At 45.6% G+C, this 17,022-nt stretch overlaps 3 protein-coding genes across 5 annotated transcripts; 2 read left to right on the top strand and 1 right to left on the bottom strand.

The window, feature by feature from the left end:
* The first annotated feature begins 690 nt into the window (after positions 1–690).
* On the top strand, positions 691–10,849 carry LOC117857407 (ankyrin repeat-containing protein NPR4). Of its 3 annotated transcripts, XR_011898236.1 has the most exons (12): positions 691–889; positions 988–1,386; positions 2,269–2,681; positions 3,510–4,383; positions 5,216–6,030; positions 6,236–6,931; positions 7,417–7,490; positions 7,577–7,860; positions 8,862–8,897; positions 9,626–9,684; positions 9,906–10,041; positions 10,415–10,849. XR_011898236.1 is itself a non-coding variant. In XM_072293796.1 (5 exons), the coding sequence occupies exons 1-4, from the start codon at positions 868–870 to the stop codon at positions 4,341–4,343; spliced, it is 1,668 nt and encodes a 555-aa protein (XP_072149897.1). In that variant the 5' UTR covers positions 691–867; the 3' UTR covers positions 4,344–4,383; positions 4,465–4,528. The 3 variants fall into 3 exon arrangements, 2 of the variants coding, with proteins under 2 accessions (XP_072149897.1, XP_034595943.1); XM_072293796.1 differs by lacking the exons at positions 5,216–6,030; positions 6,236–6,931; positions 7,417–7,490; ... (3 more) ...; positions 9,906–10,041; positions 10,415–10,849 and adding an exon at positions 4,465–4,528; XM_034740052.2 differs by lacking the exons at positions 5,216–6,030; positions 6,236–6,931; positions 7,417–7,490; ... (3 more) ...; positions 9,906–10,041; positions 10,415–10,849 and having other exon boundaries at positions 692–889; positions 3,510–4,528.
* Positions 7,229–8,619, bottom strand: LOC117857408 (probable membrane-associated kinase regulator 4). The gene has a single exon (XM_034740054.2). The coding sequence runs from the start codon at positions 8,465–8,467 to the stop codon at positions 7,349–7,351; it is 1,119 nt and encodes a 372-aa protein (XP_034595945.1). The 5' UTR covers positions 8,468–8,619; the 3' UTR covers positions 7,229–7,348.
* Positions 10,850–14,390: 3,541 nt separating the features above from the next.
* LOC117858223 (protein CANDIDATE G-PROTEIN COUPLED RECEPTOR 7) lies at positions 14,391–16,004 on the top strand. Its single transcript, XM_034741252.2, has one exon. The coding sequence runs from the start codon at positions 14,418–14,420 to the stop codon at positions 15,762–15,764; it is 1,347 nt and encodes a 448-aa protein (XP_034597143.1). The 5' UTR covers positions 14,391–14,417; the 3' UTR covers positions 15,765–16,004.
* Positions 16,005–17,022: the final 1,018 nt, after the last annotated feature.

Raw genomic sequence — 17,022 nt, 5'->3', positions numbered from 1 at the left:
CGCTTGAGTGGCGCAGGCGTTCCGGGCCGGCCCAATAAGCCATTTTATTCCACCTGAAGGTAATTAATAGTACTTTCTTAAAACTACCCCGTTATTTTTTTTCGAGCGTGCAAGCTTTTTCTGAGGTTTGTACTTTTTTATGATCTACAGTACTATATCAATGATCAGATCTGTACCCAGGACCTGCCAGTCAACATCTTACGTCTCGGTGGACAGTCACAGACTGGCCACCCGGGTACAAGTACAACCATCCATCGATCAGCGTCTCGGAGACTCTGACGCACGCTAAACTATCGCCGATTACGATTAACTATTGTTATAAGGACGGCATGGTGGTCGCCATCGTATAAAACAAAACGGAACGTGCCTCGAGCCCATAACTCCCGGGTATGAGTGTGACGGGGGACGTGACAAACTCTAGTCTCCTCCACGTCGGCAGTCTCACTCTCTTCGTCTTGGACTCATCCTCTTGGACTCTCGTGACGTCGACGTTCCAAGCGAAAGCGCACTCGCACTCGCACTCGCTGAAGCCACGCTGCTTCGTGCCTTCGCACTCCCCCACCACGTGCCGCTCCGCTCCCGGGCTCGCTGACCGGCGGGCCCCAGGGGTCCCCCAGTTTCCCATCTGCTCCCGCGCGTCCGAACCCCACCAAATCCTCCCCGGCAAAAGCTCCACAAGCGCCAAGGAGACGTTACCGTCTCGTCCTTCTCCTCCCCCACGCCCCCTTCCTCTCGCCTTCCTCCTTGACGCCGCCGCCGCCCGCTGCGTGGGTCGCGGTCGCTCACTCCTCTTAAAGCGCGGCCTCGCCCAAACCCTACCTTGGAAACCCTTTCACGCCACGGGCCCCCCCAATTCCGCCTCTCGCGATGTCGCTCGAGATCCACGAGGGTAAGCCCGGCGGGCGACGGAGTGGTGGTCGATCAAATGTTCGATGCTTAGCTTCTGGCGTGGCATGGCGCTGATTGTTTTTTTTTTTTTGGGTGCAGAGGATGGTGGCGCGTCTGGTGCTCGCCCCGCGAAGGTGATGTCTGTTTCGGGGAGCGGGAAGCGGGGGCGGTACGTGCGGCAGGTGACGGGGCGGCACAACGACACCGACCTCCACGTGGCGGCGCGGGGCGGGGACGCCGCGGCACTGCGGCGGGCGCTGCGCGAGGCCGCGGCGGCCGTGGCGACGGAGGAGGGGCCGGAGGAGCTCGAGGCGGCGCGGCGCGCGGTGGCCGCGGAGCCGAACGAGGCCGGGGAGACGCCGCTCGTCGCCGCGGCGGAGAGGGGGCACCTCGAGGTGGTGGTGGAGCTGCTCCGGCACCTGGACGCCGAGGGGCTGGCGGCAAAGAATAGGTCGGGTTACGACGCGCTGCACGTCGCGGCGAGGGAAGGGCGTCGTGGTGAGTTGCTGTTGAGTTCTCTGTTATAATTCGCGTATCTCTTATCTGTTTAGTGCAATTTGGAGCATCGAGCTCCCTGTTGCTTGTCTGGTTGTGGACTTGTGGGTAGTGTCACTTTAGCACCCAATCCTCATCTCAGTTTGAACCAAATAAGAGTAGTTGCATAGTGCGTGTGCCGATTTGGTAACTTTCATAGTAGGGATATGCACATAACACACAGTACTGGTGAGAATATATATTTTTTATTAACTTACTAGGCAACAGACTATGATGCAAAATAGAGATCCATAACAGTTGTATAGTTCTCTCTGTTTGTACAGAATTCTGCTATGATTATTTGTTCATTTATCCATCATCTGCAATTAATAGCTCTCAGAAACTAGGCCCCTTGTTAATCTATGAGCTCAGTCTCCCATTGTGTGTGCACTTGTGGGAGATGTACAAACTGTTTCTCTTCAAAGACCCTTATACTCTAGAATTCAGATAGAATCACTGTGCAAAATGGGATGCACTTTTGAGGGCAGATTACTATAGAACAGTTTGGCGTGTTAAATTTTATGTGTGAGCGATCTGGAATTGGGACTTTTGGTATGGTAGGAAATGTTCTTAGCTGCATGGGGACATAGCCAAATCAAAGTGTGGCCCTTTGATGTGTTCAGTAGATTATGGATAGTTTGACAAATCCGTTCATACTAATTTTGCACATGGTACTTGTGAAGCTAACATAACCTATTCGCTTATATCAAGGGAAATTTGGGATTATACAATCCATATGCATTGACTTACTCTAAAAAGTATCTTTATTTCAGCTGTTCCTTTTTGTTATATTAACATTTAACAGGGAGCAAAATATCCTAACGCCTAGGAGTACTTTCTTATCAGCTGTTGTGCAGGAAATGTTACTTCATGACAGGATGCTTGCCAAGACATTTGGTCCTGGAAATACTACCCCGCTTATATCAGCAGCTATGAGGGGCCATATCGAAGTTGTTGAACTGTTGTTGGAACAAGATGACTTTGGATTGGTGGAAATGGCCAGAGACAATGGAAAAAATGCCTTACATTTCGCTGCTCGACAGGGACATGTTGGAATTGTCAAAGCATTACTTGAGAAAGATCCTCAGCTAGCAAGAAGAAATGACAAGAAAGGTCAAACTGCTCTTCATATGGCCGTAAAGGGAACAAGCTGTGATGTTCTTAGAGCCTTAGTGGATGCTGATCCAGCAATTGTAATGCTGCCAGATAAAAATGGGAACACGGCTTTGCATGTCGCAACAAGAAAAAAGCGAGCAGAGGTATTACAAACTTTTTAAATTGATGTTACATCTGCAATGTGCATGTATTTGTTGATAGCTGCTCATAATCCCTCTCGGTGATCATTGCTCTCTCCTTTCATGTTAAGACACGTATATGCATCATTCCACATGCATCGACATTCTTCTTCCAGTCTTAAAGAAATTCCATGAATAAAATAACGACTCAGATTAGGCCAGGTATAAAGTTTAGTGCATATCTAGAGAACAAAATAACTTACATGCTCCTTATACCTCACTGCTAAATGATCTGCTTTAAATTATGGACTTAGGGTTTACTTCTCTATTGGGAAAATTGGCATTGAAATTTGAATTATATCAAGTCCAATTCCCGATGAGGCAATGACCTTTCTTTATCCCTTCTTTCAAAAGTGACCTAAAACGTCAGTGCTTTACTTTCAGGTGGATTTATCAAACAAAGAAATACATCAGAACAAAATTCGATCAGATTGTCTAGCACGAAATGTGCAAATACTTTCTAGTCTGCACTAAGTAACATCTTGTGCTAATTTGTGCTCTAGAGTAGAGTCTCACTAGTTTGTTAATCATATTGTGGAAATATTTCAAAAGAACCTTATTTTACCTTAACATACATAAAAAAAATAACTCGACCAGTGGGGAAAAGACCGTGACCCCAGGCTTTGGAGATGCTACTAGAGCGTTGCAACCACTATGCTACAAGACTGTTTGATATAGGATAAACAATTACCCACTTCCTAATTAGATTTTTTTACTTGTGCCTAACTTAATTATTATTATTATTTAAGCTCTGTTGTATTTAATGTTTTTTCTGTTTCTTATCTTCTACAGATAGTTAGTGTTCTTTTGCGGCTACCAGATACCCATGTCAATGCACTGACCAGAGACCACAAGACTGCATATGATATAGCTGAAGGGTTGCCGGTATGTGAAGAGTCTTGCGAAATTAAGGATATTTTATCTCAGCATGGTGCACTCAGATCTAGGGAGCTGAATCAGCCTCGAGATGAGCTGCGGAAGACAGTGACAGAGATAAAGAAAGATGTCCACACACAACTGGAGCAAACGAGAAAAACCAACAAAAATGTTCATGGCATTGCTAAAGAACTCAGGAAGTTGCACAGAGAAGGCATCAACAATGCTACCAACTCTGTAACTGTTGTTGCTGTGCTGTTTGCAACAGTTGCTTTTGCAGCTATATTCACAGTACCTGGTGGAAATGCCGACAATGGACTTGCAGTTGTTGTTCAGGCTACCTCCTTTAAGATTTTCTTCATCTTCAATGCTGTAGCTCTATTTACATCATTGGCGGTAGTCGTAGTTCAAATAACAGTTGTCAGGGGAGAAACCACGTCTGAACGAAGGGTTGTTGAGGTGATCAACAAGCTTATGTGGATAGCCTCAGTTTGCACTACGATTTCTTTCATTGCCTCCTGCTATATTGTGCTAGGCCGCCACTTCCAGTGGGCAGCAATACTGGTATCTCTGATAGGTGGTGTCACAATGGCTGGTGTACTTGGTACAATGACATACTATGTGGTGAAATCAAAACGTATACGGAAGATTAGAAAAAAGGAGAAGATGTCAAGAAGAAGTGGCTCAAGCTCCTGGTATGACAATACTGAGCTCTCAGATACTGAACTGAACCCAGTATATGCCTTGTAAAGAGAAAGGGTGTCTAGACTTTGTCTGTCTCCAGGTTCGAGTATGTACTCACTAACAGATACAGTAGCTTACATCATTTGTTGATTGTACAATTTCTTTTGTAACAAAAAATACCACACAGAACTTGCCATTGTGCGAGGCTCCTGCAATTGAAGAATTTGATGGCACCAAATGTGCTCAATCTATTGTACGTGAGTTAAAAAAATTATTTCCTTTCTAAGATGTGCTTCTATACATTATCCTTCTGAGGATTACTTACATTTTAAAGCACAGGACATGGGCAGATTCCAGCTACAGAGTTACTTAATCCTTGAAGTGCTTTAAGTTATGTGCAAAACTCCCCTTTTCCAGATTGCATGACAGATCGTCTTGTTCATTCAATGTATGTGCACTTATGTGTAATTTGTTATGCTGCTGCTAAGTCTCAAGTATCTTGGTGCTCTAATACTTCATTCCTAGTTCTGAGCTTGCTCCTTTAATTCGGTGATGCAACTTCAGGTCTTGACACTTGATGGGGTTTTAGTTCCTTTTAAGCAGTTAGGCTGTTCTTAACATGCTATTTCGTCTTTCAATAATAGTTTTTTGTATACTGCAATTGTAGGATGTAGCAATAAAATTATTGGGCTAAATTGAGTGCTTATTTTCAAGCTAGACTCTTTTGTTGATCACTACTGTAAACCAGTTGATGTTAAGGATTACTAGCTCACGCTGGATGTAATTTTTGTTTATGCTATTTCGTTTTTCAATAATAATTTTTGTATACTACAACTGTAGGATGTAGCAATAAACTTATAGGGCCAAATTAAATGCTTATTTTCAAGTTCACTCTGGATGTAATTTTGGTTTTTATTATTCTGCTTTCTGTATTCCAGGAACCTGTTCAGTCTTATGTAGTACTCACCTTGCCAGCAAGAGCATATGCAGTTATGTGTGCTGTGTCCATGATGATATTGTATATGATATTCACCTTGTCGAATCTACAATGGTAACTGGGATGCACATGTTCTGGTAGACTATGGTGCAGTTACCAATCACTGGATAGAAGATTAGTTTGGTCTGTCACAAGTTACTTTCCTTACTAATCTGGGAGTTGGCATTTCCCAAAAAAAAGAAAAATCAGACTCGGTGGCACAAGTTGGCACAGCAATCTAAACAGACTCAAAATTCTTTCAGGACTAAAAAGGCAGAGGGGCAGCTTATGTCATGCAAAACAACATAAGATTTAGCAACAACGCGAACACTGGCTAACTATTGGAGGCAGGGAGGCGTAAAGTTGGCCCTATTTTGTTGCTGTCAGTCCTAACACCGCTCAACATCATCAATGTAGTGGATAACTCTGTTTACCTTTTGCTTTAATCTTGTCCTGCCTTTTGTAAGCATGCTCTCTTAGTTTAAGGATTCCTGTCTTTACTTAGCCATTTCTTCAGTATATGTTCTGCTTTGAAGCTAAGGAATGTGATGCTCCCTTGTTTGGTTTCTTTTGTTTCCATTTAGGATAGATTCTGACAAGCAGTGTTCTTTAATGCAATTGTTTGATGCCTATGCTGATATAAATTATATCTGATCTGTCATTGTAATTTTAGCATTGCAGGTGCTTAAATGAGGAAAATTACTGAGTTGGAAATCTGGCATTATGGAAATGAAGCTGATCTTGTCCATTGGTTTTTAGCTTTCCTGGTCCCCTTAGGTGAGTGAACAAGTTGGACTACATTTTCCAGCTTAACTTTCAAAGTCACTGGATGGCCAGAGTTATCTCAGGAAATAGACAGCTGGAACTGTTAGATTTATCCTAGATATTAATCTTCTGTATTTAGTGTCCTTGATCTACTCCTTGTGATGGAACCTTTTACATTGCTGTTGTTATCACAATGAAATTTCAATTGATACTTCAGGATAATTAAGCTAGGGGGAATTGAAAATATTAAGTTGTAACCAGTACAAGAAAAGAAAGAAAGGCTGAAAACTGTTTGAGCTTATACAAGGTTCTACACAAATAAGAGGAAAGGTAACAATTTTTTGTGCTTATTCATTTATTGCATTTTAATGTTTCTTACAATGCATATCAGCATCCCATCAAGCTTAGGCACGTGTTGGTGGGAAGGGACACTCGTGCCCCCACTACCCCCACCTCCACAATTTTTTTGTTAACCTTGATGCTTCTTGTCAGATGATTCGTAGCTTTAAAGATGACCAACATATACCTGCAGGTAATTAAAGTTTCTGATATGTACTATGTTGTGGATACTCCTTTTTTGTTTGCCATGGCAAGACAGGGATGTAGTCTTTCAGGCTCTCATGTTTGAACTTTTTCATTTTTCGGCCATGAGTGTCTTGTGTGCTTATTAAATAAGGTCACTGCTATAGCATTTGCACGTTCCTTGGTTTACGAAGCCATGGTATTTGTGTTCTAAATAGCATATCTTAATATGGAGGCCAACTGATGATATCCAATTTCCAGGGAAAAAAAACTTCTTTGGTCCAAGTTGGGCATTTTGAGCTAATGTAAAGACAAGATCCTGCTTAGTTACTGCATTTACCTATCTTTGAAGAGTACATTTTCTGTGATGTGTTCAAGAAATAGGAATCAGGTAGGGTTTAATAAGAAACTTGTTTACACATGTGGATAGATAAGACCAATTGACCATTACAAAATGCCACCAACCAATAAACAATTTGCAGTGCTAGGTTGTGTTCCTGACTCGTGAATTTGTTTAGATTACCTTTCATTTTAGTCACAACACATGAATGTGGCTAAAGACACTGATCAGAGAAAATATTATATATGTTTAGTTTGTTGGTGAAATTTTCTCTGGTACATAGCAGACATATCAAATGCTTACATCGATTTTTCTCTAGTTTAAAAAAAGAGAGGGAACTTTTCAATATTTGTTGCATATTGGAACTGTTTGTCCTTCAACAGAAATTGCTTACATCAACTTTTTGAAGGTTATAACATTAAATGTGTATCATATCTGCAGAAATATCAAGATCAAAAGAGTACAGAATTATTGAGAAAACATTGAATTTACATTTATATTTCGGCTAATATCAAATATACCCTCTGCATCTTCAGATTCTGCTGCTATTTTTGATGCTGATGATGACATGAACCGGAAACCTGCATCACTTGCACTCTTCCTCACTGAGGCAAGCTGCTGTGACTTCTTGCAGTATGCTATTGCTCCCTGAATTGGATTGTCCATCTCTGAACTTGCACTGCTGCTCCTCCTCAGCACGGGTCCAACACCAGAGTCAGTTGAGCTTGGAATGGAGAACGAGGACGAATTTGATGAAGAGCATGATGATGATGAAACAGAGGATGGCTTGTTTGATGACGAGTATCGGATAATGACACTGGAGAAGGATCTTCTATGGCTGCACTCGTCCTCTTTAAGCTTGCTACCTAGTGTGTTCCTATTGCTGATGGGTGAGGCAATGTACCTGTTGCTTCTGATATTGCCAAATGGGTCCTTCCTCCAGGTCTTGAACTGTGCATTGGACAACTCGTCTGCTCTAGGTACACCATGCTTGTCATCTGGATTCCCTCCTTTAGTGGCAAATATTGTCTTCAAGTAAGCTTTTGATGCCTTGAGCTTGAGACCAAGGTTGAGATGCCTGATGAACTTGAGCTTCTTGGACCATGGCTTCTTCTCACAGGCTGCTGCCTCCTCAGCAGCATCACTACCAGCGGATATGCACTCATGGAAGTAGTACTCCGCATTGAGCTCACCACTGGCATAACATGAATTTGCTGCTGATACATTGCATGACTGGTATGGTGTTGCTGGGGCAGTGCTCGCTGAGAGTAAGCCCTTCTCAGCCGCACTCTCCAGGAGCTTCTCAACCATCTGAATGCGTGGTGGAAGATGGAGCGGTAGCAACTTGCCCTTGTAGAAGAGCTCATCTGCTGGGGATGCCATGGGCTCCCACTGGTCAAGTGGAGCTGGCATGTGGAATTCAAACTCTCGCGAGTGTTGTGGGGAGGTCGCCATGAGAGTGCTGTAGCAGAACAAGCTTGCTGTGGTGGTGGCCGCATCTGCTGCTGCTGCCGAGCTCAAATCCATATCTATGTAGTCCTCTTCTTGGAGTGGTTGGTCATGGCTTTGGGGGCTATGTTTTTCCATTGTTCTTGCCTCACCTTATGTGTTTGGTGAGTTGTGTTTTCTGGTTTTGGTTGGTCTTGGCAGAGGTGGTGGTTGCGTTTTAGGAAGGAAGTGGAAGAAGTTTTGGCATGCTTTAAAGCAGAATTCCTGTAGCTACAGAGGTTTATAAATTGGCTTATACTTCTTACAAGGGCCCCGACACCTGTGCCCCTATGATCTGCCTTTTGTTTGCATCTAATCCTCTTTCTGTCGCGGCTATACGTAATGCAGTACTGTGGTGCAGAGTAACTGTTTTCTCTATTATTGATCTATATGTGGCTGCAATGCTTTTACGTGATTAGGTTATTTTACCTGTTCCTTGGCATGCTTCTCCTCTTTCCATGACTGAAGCTACTTGTTTTGTTTGGATGTGTAGGGTTACAAGGCAACCATTAAGATCGAGGCTTACGAGGTGATCACTTTTACTGATAAGTTATTTACAATGTCTACTGATATGTGGGGTCTGCACACCACTTGGTCTGCATTTTAACTGGACAGGTGCACTTGGAAGCTTCATATTCTTTCAAGCAAGTGCTGGGAGTAATTTTTCAAATGGTCAGGTTGCATGATGACAACTTGGGTTGAAACTTGAAATTTGAAAGGCCTTCTTGTTAAAAAAATAAGAAAGTTTTCCATGGTTAAATTCTCATCTGAAAGGTAGAATAGTTTGATGATTGACCTAGACATGTATAAGCGTTTTATTTTAAATCTAAAAGGAAGAACGCATGCCCTCAAAACATGGAGCAAGGTGCCATTTGTTTATTTCATCTTTATGTCAACCTTTGGAAGTGTGAAGGTGACATCAGTGGCAAGAGATTAGGCCCCCTGTTTAAGTTACCTGTCCAAACTGAGCGTGCGCAGCTAGGCGCTGTTTGTTTCTATGGCTCTGCTTGTTGCTGCCGTTCCATTCCTGGGATCCATTGTCAACTTTGTCTCGTTGGAGTTTGGTATAATTATTGACAATTGCGCGTGCATTAGCTCTCATCGAGGCCTTTATGCCTTATAGAATCTGTCTAAATTTGTGCTGTTTCTAAGGTGGACTTGTTTAGGGTTTCTAGCTTGTTTTTTTCTTATGTACAATTTTTTAAAAGCTGATGGTTGATTCTAATCACTCGCTGACTCATTTCATTTTTCGTGCAGATTTCTCAGAAACCTACTGAAGAAATACTTGAGTAGTCTGCACACTTCTTGTTTTCTTGGTAAGATACATCTTTATATACGAATTCGGAATTTGTAAAACTGACTTTATGATATGATTCTAAACCTGTTTTCTATCCCTTGTACCCTTAGCACCAGCTAAAGCACTAAGCAATGTTCCACAAATTGGATATCTTAGGAGCAGCATCAGCACAGCTCTAACCTGTGATTTTATTATCTAACCTAACACATTGACAACTTATAGGTCTGTATTCTTTTTCAGGTGAGAGCTAATTAGAAAGGGATGTCAGCTAGCTAGGTTAGGTGTGGATCAAGTGCCTAACACACTACTTAACGAAATTTAGCCGTACCAAGTTTGCAACCCCGAAGAGTTAGTCCGCTGAATTGCAGGCCTAAAGGTATATGAATTCTTTTGCGGGCACTATTACATGGTCGCTGGTGGTTGGAACTTGAAAATGACTCTTCTTTTCCTTGAGACAAAGAGTCATGCTTTGCCACTACAATTCTTTTAGCACTTGGAAATATTGTAGAAACAGTGCACCACGCCTGCCAAACTTTGCAATCCATAACCACCTTTCTCTCTCACTAGCTCAGTGACATGCTGCACTGACATGATTGTACCTGAAGATTCATTGCGCGTGATAGACGACAGTGCAAAGCCTAAACGATTAACTTAGGGTAGAGTAGTTTTTATCTTATCTTGCACAGTTGCTTAACAAGCTGCAGGTGCTTTACTGCTTTACCTGTACTGAATTTTCTTTGCCGTTGCAGACCACAGCTGCCGGACACTTCATGGTGGGAGCCCAATTCTTTTTGCGCCATACAGAGATTGGAAAGGAGGGCCCGGCCTCTGAAAGCTCTCAGAGCTCGAGGTGTTCTTTGCCGCTTCTCCAAACTTGGAACCGAAGCACAAAGCTTCTGTTCTCGCAGCAATTCTGGGGTCTCTCTAGTAACCTACGGACGGAAAGTTTGTGCTGAGTTTTGACTGCTTGTTTCTCCAGGTTCTGCTGATCATGATTACTCCGTGTTGCTTATGGCGTTAAGCAGTAATCTCTCGCTGTTTTGTTGTGCGTAACCATGAAATCATTAGAACTAAGCTATGCTCAACAAACGTGTCGCAAACCCCCGCAAGATTGCTTTGTACAGCAGACATATTCTGCGATGTGACTGAATTAGTTGCTTGGAAGATAACATATTTTAGACGAATGGAACAAATGCCTCATTTTAAGGGGGGGAAAATGTTAGTTTACTACAAAAGTTGCAGCTGTGGAGACTTTGTTTTATCGATGTTTGTACAGTATGGTACACGCACCAACATCATGCTACCCGGCCTGTTTCGCACTGAAGACGCCATCGCCACTCCTGCTTCGGCGAATGAATCGCGTTGCATACAGACGCTGAGCATACGCCAGAGGCACGGACCACTTGGCAAGTTGCAGGGGAAGCCTTTTGTGCCTTCCGATCCTATTTGGTTCAGGTAGCTCAGCTTGGACTTTTGTTCAAAACTAGCCGAGACAAATTCATTCGTGTTCTAGTTCCTTCCAAGAATAACGCAGCCTCTTCTTTCAAAAAAAGAATAACGCAGCCTCTATGCTCGAAGACTAGCTTCACCGACAGCGATCGTATTTCAAGAAGCAAGACCAAGTCTTAAAAGTTACAAGTCCAAATCGTTGTTGGACAACGTTGAATGCATGAATCTTGGACTAAAAAAAGATGGCAACGCGTAAGACAGGGTTAGAGCACCTAACATTGATGAACAGAACGTGGACGTACTGTTAAGATGCATTTGTCCTGGGTTGGTACATGACACTATCAGCTTTCACGATGGGGCTCCCTTTTTCTGAAAATTGGTGCCTGAGATCTGAAATCCTAATGGCTTAAGTTAGAGGAGTTCTTATCTCGTGTAAACAGCCCTTGAGTCATTCACCGTGTGCGTGTGCCCGGTTTTAAGCCCGCGTTGTATTAACATTTTATCTCTTCTTAATGGAATGATACGCAGCTCTCCTGCGTATTCTAGAAAAAAAAAGAGATCTGAAATCCTACAGGCCCAGGAAGAACAGCATGATGCTGTCAAGGGATGTTCTCTCTGCAGATTGACCAAACACAAGAGAAAGAGAAACAATAGCCACTTTTGATACCAGAGTGCAGCAGAAACTTGACTACTTGACACTTGACAGCCAGAGAAGATTACGGTGGTAGACAACAAATCGGGTGCTGGCTTCCATTACAAGTCAACCGGAGAGGGACATTGATCCGAGGGAGCGCCGAGACATGCGTAATTGGGTTGCATGGGTCAATGCATCCGGGGGGATGGACCACCATGAAGTGAAAATGCCTAGCATTGCCCATTTCACATTTTCCTCCTCGACCAGAACTAAAGGGACACTGTATCGAGTCACTGACCAAACGCAAACTACAACCCCCTCCCCAACCAGCTTTGATATCTGAAAATACAAGTAATTTTACAGCAAAACCAACGCGAAACGAAACAATGATGCAACAACAAAGTGGAGCAGGCGTTAAGGAAAGTATAACGGTGGATCTAAACCACAAGCGCCGCAGCTCTGTCAACGATTAGCAGCCTGTTCGCTTCAGCTTATAAGCCGGCTGAAAAGCTGAAACGGCTGATTTGTTGTGAGAGGAAAACACTGTTTGGTGGCTGATAAGCCGGCTGAATAAGCTGAAGCGAACAGGCTATAGGTGCTGGTGATTGAAATCAGGCCGTTCGGGATATCTGCTAACCGTGCAGGAGGGGAGGGCAGGGAGGGAGCTGACGGCCCACTCTATGCTGTTTCAGTCACAGCTTGATCCACCCTCAGGCCCACCTAAAATGGAGCTTCGGGCCGGGTCACTCAACTGCGCGCTTCCTCAGCAACATCAAACAACAAAGGCAAAACCTTGAAGTCGGCGTCCAACGTCCATGGGCCGTTGCGTCGGCGCTGCGGTACTCGGGCTGTCGGCGGGCACGTGGGCGCCGACGCCTCACCGACCCTTGTCGACTGCGCCGCCTCAAACTCACCATTCCCTGATCGATCTCTTCGGTCGCGCCCAATCGACTGTGCCGCCCCATCGTTCCCCACGCACGCCCCAGAGAGCGCCCAATGAACGGAGGTATCGAAGCGGACGGCCGGCGTCGTGGTTACGAGCCTTTACGGCACGCCCTCGACCCGCTCGACCGGCCTGGCCATCCCATGTCGTCCAGCAACGCGCGTCGGTTTCCCGCAACAAACGCGTGAATCCAAAAGCCGTGACCAGGCTCATCCCGTCATCCGTGGAGGGCGCGAACGCCTCAAGGGCACAAAAACGCTGGATCGCATTGGCTCAGGCGGCAGCCGGTACGGCAGTAGATTGCGCGTGTAAAGTGGAGAAGCTGAGGAAACAAAAACATGTTCGCCGTTCCGCTGTGCTCCGATCACAGAAAAGGCTCCGTTTTCTTCCACTGACTTATTTTTAGCACCTGTCACATCGAATGTTTAGATACTAATTAGGAGTATTAAACGTAGACTATTTACAAAACCCATTACATAAGACGAATCTAAACAGCGAGACGAATCTATTAAGCCTAATTAGTTCATGATTTGACAATATGTTGCTACAGTAAATATTTGCTACTGATGGATTAATTAGGCTTAATAGATTCGTCTCGCCGTTTAGCCTCCACTTATGTAATTGGTTTTGTAAATAGTCTACGTTTAATACTCCTAATTAGTATCTAAACATTCGATGTGACACGTGCTAAAAATAAGACAGTGGAAGAAAACACCCCATTTGCCAACTGACCGGCGAAACGAGCCAGAATGGATGGATGTCTTGTCACTGTCAGTACTCGGACACTACGGGGTGTTTGGTTACACCCCACTAAAATTTAGCACAGGTCACATTGGATGTTTGATGTTAATTAGAACTATTAAACATATGCTAATTACAAAACTAATTGCACAAATGGAGTCTAATTCGCGAGACGAATCTATTAAACCTAATTAGATCATGATTTGACAATGTGGTGCTACAGTAACCATTTGCTGGTTTAATAGATTCGTCTCGTGAATTAGAATAGAGTTCTGCAATTAGTTTTATAATTAGCTTATATTTAATTCTTCTAATTAGCATCCGAACATCCAATATGACATTGCTAAAATTTAGCACATAGTATCTAAACACCCCACGTATGCGAGTGCCTCCCGTCCTAACCTCCCAACTTTCTTCGGGTCAAGTTATCAGCACGTCGATAACTCGATATTCCGGTCGCCGCCGCGTGTAGAGGCCCTGAAGCAGACGCTGCATAAGCCTCTCGGTCTCGGGCTCTCGGCGGCTCCGGCACGTCGGACAAATTGCTTGACCCGGCAGGCCGTCGTCTCATCGTCAGTGATTCCTCGCCATTCGTCAACCAAATTGTCCTTCTAGATTGCTGCCAAGCTTCGTAGAAATTGCGATTTGCACTCGCATAGACGTGTTCGCCGGCATCGTATTGGCCCGTAGCGTGCGTCAAGGCCGTACGTGCACCGTGCGATCACGATCAGACGCTCCGACCGACACGATTGCTTTCCTGCTAAGCGTCCCCCCGGTCAAAGTCTCCCCACCATGGCGAGATCCGACGCCGCATGGGCCCTCACCCCCACCCCTCCCAAAGCCCACCAGCCAACAGAAAAGGAGAAAGGTCTCCACCCCCTCGGCCCGTCCGGCCAATTCGCGTCGCGCACCTTCCCCTCTCCGCCGCTTCGCCTCGCCTCCACCCCCCCCCCCCCCCCCCCCCCCCACCCCAGATCTCGCCGCGATGGCCCGCGCCGCCGCCGCCCGCGCGGCCCTCCTTCTCCTCGCCGTCGCCGGGGTCCTCATCCGTCCGGCGGCGGCGGAGATCAAGCAGGAGTCCTTCAAGGACGACCCCCGCGGCTCCATCCTCTTCGAGAAGTTCGGCTTCGGCCCCCACGGCATGGTCTCCGTCTCCGTCGACGGCGCCATGGCCTCCTCCGCGCTCGCCAAGCCCGACCCCTCGCAGCTCGGCTTCTTCCTCCTCTCCGACGAGGCGCTCTTCGAGGCCATCTACGAGCAGCCGCCGCCCACGGATCTGAACCCCAACCCGGAGTCCTCCCCCAACTGCGTCCTCTCCAGCCCCTACGTCATACCGCTCTTCACCTTCGCCGATCTCGACGCCAACGGCCACTACACCAAGACCTTCCCCATCACCCACCCCGACGAGTACAGCCTCTTCTTCGCCAGCTGCGCGCCGGAGACCAAGGTCACCATGAAGGTCCGCACCGACATGTACAACACCAACCTGGACGGCAGCAAGGATTACCTCTCCGTCGGCATGGCCTCCGTCCCGGCGATCTACGCCTTCTTCGCCGCCTGCTACGTCGCCTTCCTGGCCGGCTGGCTCTACATCACCCTCTACCGCAACCGCCTCTCTGCGCACCGCATCCACCACCTCATGTCCGGCCTGCTCGTCGCCCGTATGCTCTACTGCATCTCTGCGGCCGAGGACCAGCACTACATCCGCACTGCCGGGACACCGCACGGGTGGGATGTCATGTTTTACCTGTTCCAGCTCGTGAAGGGTGTCATCTTGTTCGCTGTGATTGCGCTGATTGGGACCGGGTGGTCGTTCCTGAAGCCATTCCTGCAGGACAAGGAGAAGAAGGTGCTCATGGCGGTAATCCCGCTGCAGGTCGCAGCTAACATTGCTGCTGCTGTGGTCGGTGAGACCGGGCCATTCTTGCAGGGATGGGTGACATGGAACCAGATCTTCCTGTTTGTCGATGTTGCTTGCTGCTGCGCTGTGCTCTTCCCAGTTGTGTGGTCGATGCGCTCTCTGCGGGAGTCATCCAAGACAGATGGGAAGGCAGCCAGAACCCTTGCCAAGCTCACGCTCTTCCGCCAGTTCTATGTCGTCGTGATTGGATACTTGTACTTCACCAGGATCATTGTCTATGCCCTCAAGACAATCACCAACTACAAGTACAGATGGGTGAGTGTTGCGGCTGAGGAGGTGGCCACCGTGGCATTCTACATGTTCATGTTCTACATGTTCAGGCCAGCGGAGAGGAACCAGTACTTTGCTCTTGATGACGATGAGGAGGAAGCTGCAGAGATGGCGCTCCGTGAGGAGGAGTTTGAGCTCTAGATGACCACGGGGAATGCCTAACGACATGGGAACACAGCCATCTCCCACTCGACTTCTCGATGTGATGTTGATCATACTATACAGATTCAGGGTTTAGCTAATATTTGTCTATGTATTATGGTATCAATCTTGTTTCGCTCCTCCCTTTTAGCTTTTGAAGCTGCCGATGAGACTTGTGATAACCAGATTTCTTATGTTGCAAAGTAAGGGGGGATTCAATCACTGTTATCATTTTGCCAAGTCTCGGTTTCGGTCCTTGCTATTTCCATGTTTTATTTTGACTACGAATGAATTACTATGTGGATGACATTGATAAACATCTCGGTGCTGTGACCTGTAAAGCTAAGTCATTGCTGGGTGGCTGTTGCGATTTAGGGGGTGTTTGGATAACCCGTGCTAAACTAGCACCTGTCACATCGGATGTTCGGATGCTAATTAGGAGGACTAAACATAGTTTAATTACAAAACTAATTGCACAGATGGAGTCTAATTCGTGAGACGAATCTATTAAGGCTAATTAAGCCATCATTAGCAAATGGTTACTGTAGCACCACATTGTTAAATCATGGACTAATTAGGCTTAATAGATTCATCTCACGAATTAGACTACATCTGTGCAATTAGTTTTGTAATTAAACTATGTTTAATACTCCTAATTAGTATCCAAACATCCGATGTGACAAGTGCTAAAGTTTAGCACGGGATATCCAAACACCCTTAGACGTGCAAAGGGTATACAGTTCTTCAGAGCTGGCGTGCTTGTTCTTGCATCACTATCCGGCTGCTGTGATTCTTATGCGTGATTGGGTACCAATGAGACCTACAGACAAGACAACCACAGACAGCAATCACTGGCAAGTGAAAATAGGCCCGTAGAAGCATTTGTTTGAAACTCAGCATACTTGTTGATACGTGCTGTAATTCGCGTGATCCATCTATCTGGCCCTGGAAGCAGTAGCCATGCGTGAGCTATCCTGCTCCTTTGTTCAGATTCCTCCTCTGAATTGGTTCTGAATGTAGCTATTGGGTGATCATCAGGTTCTGTTGCAGTGTAGGCTGTTGGCTTTCAGGTAATGTTTATCTTGATTGTTTTATATGTTTAATTGATAACCCGTCTCAGTAATCTGGAAGTTGTTGTTGTGGAGTTCCATTCATTGCCGGGCTTTCTGAAAGCGAGTTTCTGTCTTCCTGATACTCTTGATACCTCAATCTGAACAACATATGATACGACAAATGTAGAGCAGACATCAGGCTGACA

This window comes from Setaria viridis, chromosome 5 (assembly GCF_005286985.2).
Source record: "Setaria viridis chromosome 5, Setaria_viridis_v4.0, whole genome shotgun sequence".
NCBI classification, from domain to species: Eukaryota; Viridiplantae; Streptophyta; class Magnoliopsida; order Poales; family Poaceae; genus Setaria; species Setaria viridis.
The sequence above is the reverse complement of the archived record's forward strand: the minus strand, read 5'-3'. Positions and strand labels throughout refer to the sequence as shown.